Source organism: Thecamonas trahens (genome assembly GCF_000142905.1).
Source record: "Thecamonas trahens ATCC 50062 unplaced genomic scaffold supercont1.53, whole genome shotgun sequence".
Taxonomy (NCBI): Eukaryota; order Apusomonadida; family Apusomonadidae; genus Thecamonas; species Thecamonas trahens.
The window spans coordinates 69,746-82,480 of NW_013657627.1; the positions used below are offsets into that span (position 1 = coordinate 69,746).

General features: G+C 64.7%; 7 protein-coding genes and 1 non-coding gene across 8 annotated transcripts in view; 4 read left to right on the forward strand and 4 right to left on the reverse strand.

The window, feature by feature from the left end:
- AMSG_09674 (uncharacterized protein) overlaps positions 1 to 2,031 on the forward strand; it is a gene marked incomplete at its 5' end in the record, with an annotated part of 5,116 nt that extends 3,085 nt beyond the window's left edge. Inside the window, one exon of the mRNA XM_013898578.1 lies at positions 30 to 2,031. Within this exon, the coding sequence (XP_013754032.1) occupies positions 30 to 136 (107 nt within the window). The 3' untranslated portion in view covers positions 137 to 2,031. The remainder of the gene's footprint in view (positions 1 to 29) is intronic.
- AMSG_09675 (X-Pro dipeptidyl-peptidase domain-containing protein) lies at positions 149 to 2,280 on the reverse strand (the record flags this gene model as incomplete). The annotated part of the gene is made up of 2 exons (XM_013898579.1): positions 149 to 1,939; positions 2,275 to 2,280. The coding sequence occupies 2 exons, from the start codon at positions 2,278 to 2,280 to the stop codon at positions 149 to 151; spliced, it is 1,797 nt and encodes a 598-aa protein (XP_013754033.1).
- A 13-nt stretch (positions 2,281 to 2,293) lies between these two features.
- AMSG_09676 (molybdenum cofactor sulfurase) lies at positions 2,294 to 4,481 on the forward strand (the record flags this gene model as incomplete). The annotated part of the gene is made up of 2 exons (XM_013898580.1): positions 2,294 to 3,926; positions 3,956 to 4,481. The coding sequence occupies exons 1-2, from the start codon at positions 2,329 to 2,331 to the stop codon at positions 4,479 to 4,481; spliced, it is 2,124 nt and encodes a 707-aa protein (XP_013754034.1). The 5' UTR covers positions 2,294 to 2,328.
- A 56-nt stretch (positions 4,482 to 4,537) lies between these two features.
- On the reverse strand, positions 4,538 to 4,617 carry AMSG_20065. The gene has a single exon. It is a non-coding gene; the product is annotated as a tRNA-Leu (tRNA).
- Positions 4,618 to 4,777: 160 nt separating this feature from the next.
- Positions 4,778 to 5,647, forward strand: AMSG_09677 (hydroxypyruvate isomerase; the record flags this gene model as incomplete). The annotated part of the gene is made up of 1 exon (XM_013898581.1): positions 4,778 to 5,647. The coding sequence occupies one exon, from the start codon at positions 4,778 to 4,780 to the stop codon at positions 5,645 to 5,647; it is 870 nt and encodes a 289-aa protein (XP_013754035.1).
- A 118-nt stretch (positions 5,648 to 5,765) lies between these two features.
- AMSG_09678 (peptidyl-prolyl cis-trans isomerase-like 1) lies at positions 5,766 to 6,168 on the reverse strand (the record flags this gene model as incomplete). The annotated part of the gene is made up of 2 exons (XM_013898582.1): positions 5,766 to 5,784; positions 5,825 to 6,168. The coding sequence occupies 2 exons, from the start codon at positions 6,166 to 6,168 to the stop codon at positions 5,766 to 5,768; spliced, it is 363 nt and encodes a 120-aa protein (XP_013754036.1).
- Positions 6,169 to 7,107: 939 nt separating this feature from the next.
- On the forward strand, positions 7,108 to 9,495 carry AMSG_12280 (uncharacterized protein; the record flags this gene model as incomplete). Its single annotated transcript, XM_013898652.1, has 2 exons — positions 7,108 to 8,018; positions 8,322 to 9,495. 2 exons carry the CDS (start codon positions 7,108 to 7,110, stop codon positions 9,493 to 9,495), a joined length of 2,085 nt encoding a protein of 694 aa, XP_013754106.1.
- Positions 9,496 to 9,501: 6 nt separating this feature from the next.
- AMSG_09681 (DNA polymerase I) lies at positions 9,502 to 11,910 on the reverse strand (the record flags this gene model as incomplete). Its single annotated transcript, XM_013898583.1, has 2 exons — positions 9,502 to 11,603; positions 11,901 to 11,910. 2 exons carry the CDS (start codon positions 11,908 to 11,910, stop codon positions 9,502 to 9,504), a joined length of 2,112 nt encoding a protein of 703 aa, XP_013754037.1.
- Between the last annotated feature and the right edge of the window lie 825 nt (positions 11,911 to 12,735).

Here is a 12,735-nt window from a genome sequence, read left to right on the forward strand (position 1 = left end):
CGTCAACGACGCCGGCGCCCTCCTCGCAGACCTCCACCGCTTTTGCGTCTCCGTCGACGCCGCCGCCGCAGACTGCGACCGCTGGGACGCCCTCGCCGCACGCCGCGCAGCCCGCGCCGCCCGCCATCACTCGTGACCTGTTGTGTTACTACCTCCGGACATTGCTCGGCAGATCCTCAAGCGCAACCACAGGCAGTGCAATCGCTGCAGGCATCGCCTCCGATCCATAGTGCACCGCGTTGTGCGCCACATACGCCGGGCCGGTCGTGTTGACCAGCAGCCCGTTGTTGGGGTTCGCCGAAAAGCGCGGATAGTTGGACGACGACACCGCGAGTCGCACCCGGTGCCCGACGTTGAACACATACGCCATCGTCCACATCTCGATCGTGATCTTGTACACCTCGCCGTCCTTCATCTTCACCGGCGTCACCTTTCCGTCCCGCCACCGCATCCGCTGCACATCGTCCGACAGCAGGATCGAGAGCCCCGTCCCCGGGTACACGTCCGTCACCTTGACCGTAAAGTCCGTTCCCGTGCAGTTCGACGAGACAAAGAGCGTCACAGCCATTCGCCCCACCATTGCCGTCGGCTCCTTGAACGGCTCAGACGTAAACACGAGCACGTCCGACCGCGACTCCACAGACTGCTGGTCCGCCGGCCCGCACGCCATAAACAGGTTGTTGCCGCCAAGCGTCGGCACAGGTTCCGCAGGGTTGTACACGTAACCCGCCACCTCTGCAGTCGTCGCCGTCGGCCTGCTCGTCTCCAGTTTGCCGCCGGCCGCGAGGTAGTACGACACGTTGCTAGCCACAGGCCACGCGTCAAGCGTCGTCCAGTACCGTCCCACAACACCGTCGCTGTCAGCCCGCGCATGCTGCGCCACAGACGGCGGCGGCGGCTTGAGCTTGGGATCAGGTCCAATCACATAGATCGTCACAGCCTTGAGCTCCTTGGCCGACGCCGTCGGCGACACGATCCCGGCATCCGCAAACGCGTCCACATCGTCGTGCCCGGCCTCCACAGACTTGAACAAGTTGACCGCCTGCTCAAACGACCAGATGTCGCCGTCGCGATCGTCCGGAAACTCAAAGTACTTTTCTGCAAAGCAGTGCCCGCGCGTGTTGAAAATGAGCCGGTCCGCCGTTTGCGTCGCCGCAGACCCGCGCTGCAGCCAGTACGTGTCGAGCATCGGCTGCGCAAAAATGTCGTACGCTGCCGCCCAGAACACGCTCGGCCACTTGATCCCCGCACGGTCCGCCGCACTATCGGGACAGATCTCCTGCCAGAACGGCGTCCACGCCTCGTGGTCCTCCATGATCTTGAGGTAGCTCGGCGCCTCCGGCCGCCACTTTTGCATGTGCGCCAGCCAGTGCTTCGTCAGCTGCCACCGCTGCGCCCCACCCTGCCACGCAGCCACATACGGAAACGCCGTCGACCAAATCATCCACGCTGCGTCGAGCTGCTGCGGCAGTGTCGTCGAGACCAGCGTGAGAATCCCGTCCGCAGACGCTCCAGCCTCAAACACCAGTCCGTTCGACCATGGCTGACCCTTGATCCATGCCACCGTATCCTGCATGTCCGTTGCCGCCGTGTGCCACAGCGGCCAGCTCGCCCCGCCAGAACCCCCCGTTCCGCGCTCGTTCATCGCCAGCGTAGCAAAGCCAAACGGAAGAAAGAGCTGCGCCACCTCGTCCGTGCTCACCTTGCCGTACGGCGTCCGGTCCACCACTACAGAGAACGTCCTGCCATCGCCAGCCACAATCACCTCCTCCTCCTCCTTGCCCTTGCCATCCGCATCAAACTCTGGCAGCCAAAGCATGGCCCACAGCTGCACCCCATCCCGCATCGTGATGTTGACCTGCTTCGGCAGTGGATCCACCTCGGGCAGCTGCAGGCGCTCCTTCAACGACTTCACCGTAGCCCGCCACGGCTCTGCCATCTCTCCTCCCTCCGCCAGCACGCCTGCCACCACAACACTCACCACCATACACATACCCAGCACCCACATCCCATGCACCATATCCTCTCCGCTTTCCGCTCGAGTTGGGTCTACCCCACCCCCACTCCCCCCCTGTCGCTCCCCCGCACTCCACCTGCCTTCTTTTCCCCGTGCGCGTGCGCGCCCGCCAGCAACCGCCACTCGACGTTCGGCACAATTGAAGCTCTCGACCACGTTTATGCACACCGGGCAGCCCATCATCTCTCGTACCCATTAATCGTTACACTCCACCCATGGCGGCCGACAACGACACCGGCCCGCTCCTGGGCACATACCCTCATGCGGAGGGACAAGTTTACGCAGACACGGCAGGTGCAGCGCTGTACTCGATGGAACAGGTGGAGGCGTCGGTTAAGGTCCTCACCAGCAACTCGGCCGGCTTGGGCCTGTTGGGCAATCCCCACTCGGCTGGCTCACCCTCGGCTGTTCGGACCGACGGCCTTGTCGAACGCTATCGTGAACGAGTTTTGAACGAATGGTTCGCAACGTCATCGGATCAGTATGCTTTGATTTGGATGCCATCGGCCACGGCTGCTCTCTCATCGCTCGCTTCTTGGTTCGCATGGCAAGACGGCAGTGTCTTCGCCTACTCCTCCGACAACCACACCTCTGTTCTCGGCATGCGCGCTCTCCTGCCTACCGATCGCCAGGTGGCTACCGTCTCGCTCGCCTCTTCAGACATCGCGCCTTGGCTCGCTGCCCGCGCGCAGACTGATGATCCGCACCCCCCTCCCTCGCTCTTGGTCTACCCGCTCAAGTCCAACTTTGACGGCGTCTACGCCGATCCGGCCTGGCGCCAGGACGTCCCTGGCCTGGCCGTCGCGTGGGACGCCGCTGCCGCCCTCGCCACAGGCCCGGTGAACCTCTCTGCCGCCGCTGGCCGACCGCACTTTGTCGTCTTCTCCGCCTACAAGGTCATCGGCCACCCGACTGGCCTCGGCGGCCTCCTCATTCGCCGCGACGCCGCCTCCCTCCTCGCCAAGCGCTACTACGGCGGCGGCACCGTCGCCGCTGCTCTCGCCACAGAGCCGTGGGTCCGCATCCGCTCCCGCCTCGAGGCCGCCCTGGAGGACGGAACACTGCCGTTCACCTCCATTGCGCAGCTCGGTCCGGCCATGGATGCCCTCGCCGCCGTCGGTGGCCTCGACGGCCTCGGCCGCCACATTCGCCGCCGCTCCGCCGCTCTGGACGCCGGCCTCCGCGCCCTCGTCCACCTCTCGGGTGCCCCGCTCGTCCGCCTCTACTCGCCGCCCGCCTCTACCATCATCACCCTCAACGTCCTCACCCCTCAAGGCGAATACGTCGGCTACTCGGAAGTAGGCCGCCTCGCCGCCCTTGCTGGCATCCATCTCCGCACAGGCTGCTTCTGCAACCCGGGCCGCTGCCAAGACGCCCTCGGCCTGACCTCCGCCCAGGTCAAGGCCCACTACGCCGCCGGCCATGTCTGCTGGGACGGCAACGACATCATCGACGGCATCCCCACAGGCGCCGTCCGCCTCTCGCTCGGCGCCCACTCGACAGCCGCAGACGTCGACGCCCTCCTCCACTTTTTCCGCTCCTCCTTTGTCCACGCCTCGCCCGCTGCGGACCCAGCTACGTTCTCTGCCGCCACACATCCTACTCCTGCCCCGCGCCTCGACGCCATCCTTGTCTACCCGATCAAGTCCGCTGGCCCCATGTCCGTCACAGAGTGGGAGCTCGGCCCGCGCGGCCTGCTCTACGATCGCGAATGGCTGGTCGTCAAGACCGAGGCCGACGGCCGGATCCAGACCCTCAATCAGAAGAAGGAGCCGCGTCTCTGCCTCCTCCGCCCGCTCGTCGACCTTGCTGCTGGCTCGATCCGGCTCTCCATCCACAATGCACCCGACGCCGGTGACCTGTTTTCGCCCTCGACCACGCCACCGACCTCGGCCCCGCGCCATCTCACGTTGTCGCCTCGCGCGCCGAACAGGTCAGCTCCGCCTCGCGCGCCCCGCCCGAAGTCTCTGCCTGGCTCTCTGCCTGGCTCGGCTACCCTGTCGAGCTAGTTCGCGCCGTCGCCGGCCGCCTCGCCGTCGATGGTGCGTCGCCTATCGGCTTTGCCAACGAGTCGCCGTTCCTCGCCGTCAATGCCGCGTCGGTCGCCGCCGTCAACGCCGCCGTCGGCCGCGAGCCGGTCGCGCCCTCGCGCTTCCGACCCAACTTTGTCTTTGACACTCCCGGCGCCCCGTGGGCCGAAGACGCCTGGCCGTCCGGCGCTGTCCTCGCCATCGGCCCACACGCCACCTTTACCGTCGTTGGCGGCTGTACCCGCTGCCGCATGGTTTGCATCGACCAGGACTCGGCCGCTTCGTCGGCCGAGCCGCTCCTTACTCTCCACCGCATCCGCCGCATCGATGGTCGCATCCAGTTTGGCGTTCACCTCGCCAGCCGCAACGTCGGCGTCGTCATCACCGTCGGAGACGAGCTGCGCCTCGAGCCGGAATCAGGGGCTGCCTCGTAAACGCAAATAGACCGCGACCTCGCAGGGTGCGAGTGTAGCCAAAAAAAAAAACACGTTTGGGACAGCGGGGTTCGAACCCGCGACGGTTTCCCAGATGAGCTTAAAACATCCGCCTTAACCACTCGGCCATGCCCCATGCCAACTAATGACAGTTTTCCACAGAAACTTTTAACAGCCACAGTAGATACCGCCCGCCGGAGCCCTGCCCACCGTGCTCCTAGCACCCGCCGCCCTCTCTCTCTCTCTCGCTCCACTAGCTATACTCAACCCACTACCTCCTCGTCTCCACGCTCGCCATGAAAGCAATTGCCAACCTCGGATTCATGTTTGCCGAGCTGCCGTTCCTCGAGCGCTTTGCCGCCGCCGCTGCCGCGAACTTCACCACCGTCGAGCTTGGGTGCTCGTGGACGAGCACGAGTCCCAGCGATGTGGCCGCTGCTGCCGCCGCCGCTGGTGTCACCATCTACGCGCTCAACACGCCAAAGACCTCGCCATCAGGTCTCGAGTGGGGCACGGCTTGCGTGGCTGGCGATGAGGCGCAGCGCGAGTTTGAGGCTCAGATGGAGGAGACGCTGGCCATGGCCGCCGCCTGCTCCGCTGCTGCCATCCACCTCCTTGCCGGCTGCGGCGAGGCCGACGACGAGGCGATGGCGGCAGTGTTTGAAGCCAGGGTGGCGCAGGCGCTGGCCATGGCTTCTGCCCACGGCATCATTGTCCTCCTCGAGCCCATCACCCGCAAGGCTGCCATTCCGGGCTACTTCCTCACCTCGGTCCCGCACGCCCTCGACGTCATCGACCGGGTCCGCGCAGCCAACTCTGACTTGCAGCTCATCGGTATCCAGTTTGACGTCTTTCACGTCTATCTTGAGGACGGCGCAGTCGGGTGGTGGCTCGACCGGGCACTCGAGCGCGCACCGGTGGTGCATCTGCAGTTGTCGGCGCCGGCCGCGCGGACCGCTCCGGTCTCGCCCGCCGTCATGGCGGCCATGGCCATTGCCCATCCGCTGCTCGACTACTCCTCGGAGCTCGACTTTGGCTGGCTCGAGAGCAAGCTGGACGAGGTTGGCTATCATGGCTTTGTCGGCCTCGAGTACAAGAAGCACCCGTCGTTTACCTCGACCCACGACGAGGTCGCCGCCCTGCGCGACGCCGGATGGCGGTGGTGAGCGGCGTGCGCTCCCAGCTGCTAAGCCTCCTCCCACGACTCGATGGGCGTGGCCCGGAGGATGGAGACCGTGTCAAGCGGACGATCCTGGGCGTCAGTCGCCACCTTGCCGATCTTCTTCACCACGCCCATGCCGCTCTTGATCCGGCCAAAGATGGTGTGTTTGCCGTCGAGGAACCGAGCCGGTGCAAGGGTGATGAAGAACTGCGATCCGTTTGTGTTTGGCCCTGAATTGGCCATGGAGACAATGCCGGCGCCGGTGTGTTGGAGGCTCTCGTGGATCTCATCCTCAAACCTCTTGCCGTACACACTCTCACCGCCACTCCCTGTCCCTGTGGGATCACCAGACTGCGCCATAAAGCCATCAATGATGCGATGGAAAATGATGCCATCGTAGTACCCGCTACCGGCAAGTTGTGCAAAGTTGCCACACGTCCTCGCCGCCTCCTTCCAGTACAGCTCAATGTCAAAGGTGCCCATGTTGGTCTCCAACCGCACGCCAACGCACTCTCCGTTGCTCATACTTGCTCTGTCCCTCGACCTCGACGTCTTCCGCACAAATATCGACCTCGAGTCTGGTGTTGCCTCTTGCCCCCTTTCCTGTCCCTGCTCCCAACTGGCCGCTCGTCGACTCGACTCGGGCCACCGCCCGACCAGAGACAGCCGTCCAACGCCGGCCGACCAGCATCAACAGCCAAAGGTCGCCCCTTGTTATCACCATCATCATCATCATCATCATCATCGTGATTGCCATCAGCGGCTGTCACTTCACTGGCATCAGTGACTGATCTGTGGCCTGCGGGGCCTGGCCTGCCGGTGGTCGATCTTGGCCGACCGCCGATGGCCGACGTATAGCCAGCCGGTAACTGATCTGTGGCCAGCCGGTCGCTGATCTGTGACTTGCCGGAGGCCTGGCCTGCCGGTGGCCGATCTATGGCCAGCCGGTAACTGATCTGTGGTCACCCGGTCGCTGATCTGTGACTCGCCCGTGGCCTAGCCTGCCGGTGGCCGACCTATGGCCTGACTGATCTGTGGCCACCCGGTCGCTGATCTGTGGCTCGCTCGTGGCCTAGCCTGCCGGTGGCCGATCTATGGCCAGCCGATAACTGATCTGTGGCCCGCCTGTGATGACCGACCTATGGCCTGACTGATCTGTGGCCACCCGGTCGCTGATCTGTGGCTCGCCCGTGGCCTAGCCTGCCGGTGGCCGATCTATGGCCCGCCTGTGATGACCGACCTATGGCCTGACCGATCTGTGACCTGCCGGTGGCTGACAAGAGGCCCCCTCACCCTACCCCCCTCACTATCCCCTCACCCTGATATCAGTGTCACGGTTGCCTCGCCTCGCCTCGCCTCGCCGCTCTCTCTCCCGCAACCGCCACGCCACGCCCCACACTCCTCGCCTCCCACAAGCACTACACGCCACTCAGCAGCGCGAGGCCCAAGCATTCATCGAGCAGAATGAGCAAGACAGCAGCAGGAGTGCAGGAGCATGTGGACCATGAGGTGCTGTCGTTCCTGCGTTTCGCACGGCGGAAGCGTCTGGAGAACCTTCGTGAGGTCGACGGAATCTTTGAGGACTTTATGGAGGACCATGTTAACGAAGCCACGTACACAGCAGATGAAGTCATCGCTCTCATTGGAAGCCTTCAGAGACATGTTCGGACAAATGTGGCTGCAGAGCTTCAACATGTAGCTCATGTCACTACCGTCCTTCTTCAACAGCTTCATGCTCAGGCAAGCAAGTGGTATCTCCGCCTCGCAAGCGATCTGGCTCAGCTGGACGATGCCTCGCTTCTTGCCGCTGTCGCTGCCTTTGAGTCAGACAAGCTGGCTTCGGCTTCTGCTACCTCTGCTGCCTCTGCTCAGTCGGCCTTCCTCCCGCCGCTCGAGTCCTTCTCTGACGAGTCGCTCGGCCTCCTCCGCAACGAGATCGAGATGCTCAAGGCCAAGAACGCCGCCCTCGCTGCCGACAAGGAGTCGCTCCAGCAGAGTCTCGATGACGCTCTCCGCGGAACCGCCTCTGAGGAGGGCGCCCTTGCTGCTGCACAAAAACTCTCTGATCAGCTGCGCGAGGAGCTGGCAGAGACAAAGCAGATGCTCGCCCGCCGCGAGGCCGCCCTGGCCCAGGCCGACGGCGCCGCGTCGCACTCTGCACCTGCCCCGTCCACCTCGGCAGACTCGGACGAGATTGCCCGCCTTCAGTCCGAGCTCCGCGAGGCCCATGCCAACATCCGCGCCAAGGATCTTGAGCTTGCTGCCGTCAACGCCGAGCTCGACGCCAAGGTCTCCAAGACCTCGCCGTTCATCTCGCTCAAGAAGATGCTGCGCAAGAAGAACGATCTCATCAAGTCCCTCCGCGCCCAACTCGAGTCCGCTTCCGGCGCCAGCTCGTGATCCAGCTCCCCCCCCCCCTCCACCCCCCCACCCTCCACAGGCTCGTCACCACCAAAAACGATACCCTCCATCCATCCCCCCTCCCCGCCGGGATCGATAGCGGGCCCGTAAAGTTGGGTGACCTCGCATAAAATACCTCCTGCCTGTCACCTGGCTTCCCCTCGGCCGTGGCTGACCCCTCCAGCCCCAGCCCTCACCCCACTCCCCACCGGCTACGCTGCACCCACCATGGCGAGCACACCAACAAACACCATCCCCATCCCCACCTTTACAGGCAGCCGATGGGAGAACCCGGCGTCGTTCAACTTTGCCCTTCCCGGCCTCTGGTCCGCCCTCAAGGTCGCCTGGCGGTACTCAATGCCGTCGCCTCCGGCTGACGACCAACTGTCGACCATGTTCCCGACTGCAGAGCCAGAGCTGGAACAAATTGTGCCACCGGCACATGTGCAGGCCACGTGGATCGGCCACGCCTCCACCCTCGTCCGTTTCCACGCCGGCTGGACGCTCCTTACTGATCCTGTCTTTGCGAACAGATGCTCTGCCGTCCAGTGGGCGGGGCCCAAGCGCATGCTCCCGCCGCCGCTGGCCATCGATGATCTGCCAGACATCGACCTCGTCGTCATCTCGCACAACCACTACGATCACTTGTGCAAATCATCCGTCATCGCCCTTGCTCATCGCTTCCCACACCTCCTCTTCCTCGTCCCGTCTGGATTGGGGAACTGGTTCCGCAAGAACGGCATGACAAACGTCGTCGAGCTCGAGTGGTGGGACTCGGTCGTGCTCGAGCGGGATCATGACGGCAGCCCACGAGTCGTTGCTGAGCATCGCGGTCTCAGTCAGCGCCTCCTGGACGCACGCTCCTCGGACAACGAGCCCATTGACGAGCTGGCCGCCCTCACTGCCCACGCCGCCGCTGCACGCACCTTTGATCCCGACAGCCCGCCGCGGCTGGCGGTCTCCGCCACCTGTGCCAAGCACTGGTCCGGCCGCTTTGTCGTCGACAAGTGCAAATCGCTCTGGTGCTCGTGGGCCATCCACGCATCGGATGGCGCATCGTACTGGTTTGCCGGCGACACCGGGTACGACGCCCACGGCTTTCAGACCCTCGGCGCCGCCTACGGTCCCTTCACCGCCGCAGCCATCCCGGTCGGCGCATACCACCCGCGCGACTTTCTGCAGGCCCAGCACGTCGACCCGCTCGAGGCTGTCGCCATCTCAGTCGACGTCCGCGCAGCCGCCTCATTTGCCATCCACTGGGCCACATTCATTCTCGCTGCCGAGCCCATCGACGAGGCGCCTATCCTCATTGCTAACGAGCTCGACCGCCGCAACCTTCCGCCGCACGCCTTTGTCCCGCTCAGACATGGCGAGTCGCGCGTGTGGCCGGCGCCCGCCGCAGACAGCGACCACAGCGACGAGCTCTCGCGCGACGGCTCCTCGTCTGCCTGAGCCGGCTCACGGAACGAGATCGACGCCGAGTCGCGCCGCCACGCCGGAGCGGACGGTCTTGTCGAGCAGCTGCGCCGAGTTGTCATTGGCCGCTACAACAATGTGCGCCGCTGGAATGCTCGCTTGCGAGACGATGGCAAGCGCCGGAAGTGCAGACGTCTTCCAGATGCTGGCGAGCGCCGCCTTGCCGATGTCGGCTGCAACGGAGCGGGCCGCAAGGCTGGCGAGTTCCGCCCCGTTACTGTGCATCGAACACTCGATACGCCGCCCGGTGGTCGTTTCCACGTAGCCGCGGCTCCGGGCATCGGCCACAAGCTTGGCCTGCTCTGCCGATGCCAGCGGGGCCACGCCGTAGTCGCCGACTACCACATCCGCTGCGAGTGTGTCGAGCGCACCAACAAGCACCGCCGGGTCGTAGTCGATGTGACCGTCTGGGCACGAGACCAGGCTCGCACGCTGAAGATGGAGCAAGCCGGTGGCGTCGATGGCAGAGTCGGCGGCGAGCTGCGCCAAACTCACGGTTGCTGCCGCCGCCCGATAGTCGCAGATGAGCTGCGGGAGCGGCGAGCCGGTCTCCTCGCTCAGCCGGCGCAGCACTGGTCGCGAGACAGAGCTGGCGTTGGCGTGGAGCTTGGGAAGGCCGGCCACGTTGTACACCAGATTGGCAACCTGCTGGTACGATTCGAGGCTGAGCTCGGCGGCCGCGTCAGCCGGGAGCTCGGCGGCGGCCACGACCGCGTCCTTGGCGGCGTCGACACGGTCCTGCAGGCTGGCAAGCAGCGCAGCGACAGCCGCCGCGTCGACCTGGATCCCACGCGTCTGCATGGCGACGAGCGGGAGGAGGGCCGGCTTGTCGACTGTAGCGTAGAGGTGGGCCAGGCGCTCGCGGCTTGGATCGGCGATGGCATCACCGAGGTCGGCGTGAAGCGCCGCGAGAGTGGCCGCATGGAGCGCGGCATCGTCAGCGCTCCGCGGCTCGCGCGGGATCGAGACGGCGAGTCGGGCGAGGGCGACATCGGCGAGCTCGCGCCGCTTGGTCTTTGCTGACGCACAGTGCGTGACGGTGTAGAACATGAGCGAGACGTCGTCAAACGCCGTCGGCGCGATGCGAGCCAGAGCGTCCGGCGAGGTCTGGTCGAGCTGGGTAAGGAGCGAGGTGGCGCAAAAGGCGACGAGCGGAGGCGCGCCAGAGGGCCGGGCCATGAGGTAGCGAGCCACAACGGTGGCAGCGCCATCAGCAAGCTGCGCAAACGCCGGCGGGCCGTCAACAGTGGCGAGCCCAAAGCCGATGAGCTGACCCGAACCTGCAGTGTACGGAACAATGCTGATGGCGCCGTCCGCGCTTTCGAGGTAGGCCGCGAGAGTATTGGCCGTCTCGAGCTTGGTCATCGGCGCCGGGGCAGGTGGCTCGGTGGTGGTGCCCTGGACCGCAGCAGCGCGCGAGGCGCGGAGGAGCGAGGCAAAGCCGTGGTCCTCGCAAAACGCGACAAAGGCCGGGTGCTGGAGGAGATCCGCCTTTGTCCGTGGTGCGTTCGAGTCGAACACGTCTGGCAGATCGGGCAGGTCGGTCGTGAGGGTGGTGAGGCCGAGGTTTGCAGTGATGCGGTCGCCGGCGTCGACAATGGCTAGGCTCCGCTTGGTGTGCTTCACGCCCGGCGCAGCGAGGGCGGCGAGCAGCTCGGGAACCGGGCCGTGCTTGGCGATGAGGGCCGACGCGGTCTTGGGGCCGACGCCCTGAACGCCCACAATGTTGTCGACAGCGTCGCCGGTAATGGCCTGGACGTGCGGGACAAGTTCGGGCGTAACGCCAAACTTGTCCATGACCTCGGTCTCGGTGATCCACTCGGGCTTGGACGGGTGGTAGAGGGCGATGTTGCGCTCATCGCTCACCACCTGCATCATGTCCTTGTCGCCGGTCACGATCCACACCGCGCCACCACAGTCGACTAGGCGGGCAGCGGTCTGGACAGCCAGTGAGGCGAGGACATCATCGGCCTCTGCAGACGGTACTGCAAGCGAGACAAAGCCCAAATCGTCCATGAGCTGGCGGAGGGCAACAAACTGGTAGCCGAGCCCAGATGGCGGAGGCGGGCGACCAGCCTTGTACTCTGGCTCGACAGCAGTTCGATGCAAGTGCTTCCTCGGCGAGTCCCAAGCCAGAGCCAGGGCTCTCGGAGAGTGGCTATCGACAAGAGCCAATAATGATCGCAAAAATGAAAAAGACGCTCCGGTGGCTTTGCCCGACACTGGATGACTGAGCGGTGGCGTCGAGTGGTGGGCTCGGTGGACGAGCCATGACCCATCGAGGAGCATCACCAGCGGAGGCTCCCACCATATCCACGGTATACTCTCGCTGTTCTCGCTCGCACGGTAGATAGGTATGTTGCTCAGCGTCCGTCGCAGACCACCAAACATCCCAGCAGGTATCCCTTGTCTGCGAGAGGTGGCCAAGCTTTGTTCTTGGGGGGGGGGGGGGGGGGGAGGGGAGGGTGACGGCGGCCGGGGCGGGGGCAGGACTGTGGGGGGCGTTGGGAGGGGGGGGGGAGGGGGGGGGGGGAGGCAGTACGTAGTGATCGACATCTGAACAATGTCATCACATTGCTCGCAATCTGGGCCAGCACATCACGATCTGGGCCAGCACATCACAACCTCGGCCGATACATCACAACCTGGACCAGCACATCACAACCTCGGCCTGGCACAGCGAGACGGCAGCGACGTCCTCGCGCTGGCCGATAGAACCGACATGTCCGGCGATGTGGGCTGCTGGGGAGAGAGTGAGATGTGCGAGGCAGAAGCAACAGCAGGAGCTGCAGAAGCAGGTGGCTCCCTGTCGCTCTCCTTACACTTGCTGCGATAGGGCACAGAGGGCAGCGGCGATCGTCTCGGCGCCCAAGATCTCGCTCTCACGCGCGCACGCTGCTGTCGGACTTGCTGCCGCGTGCCGGACATAAGCCCGTTGTTGTGCGGGGCGTGAGGGGTTGTGCGGGGCGTGAGGGCCAAGCGCCTGTCGTACGGGATCAGAGTCTCGGTCGCTATTGCCACGACGGCCAGAGCCGGCTCGGAGAGGTTGCGACGAAAATCAAGACACTTTTCGCCGGCCGCCGCCGCCGCCGCAACCGCAGCAGCAGCAGCAGCAGCAGCAGGCGGAGCAAGTACAAGCAACGACAGAACGAGAGCGAGCGAGATAGAGAGAGAGAGAGAGAGAGAGAGAGAGAGAGGAGGACGGACGAGACAACG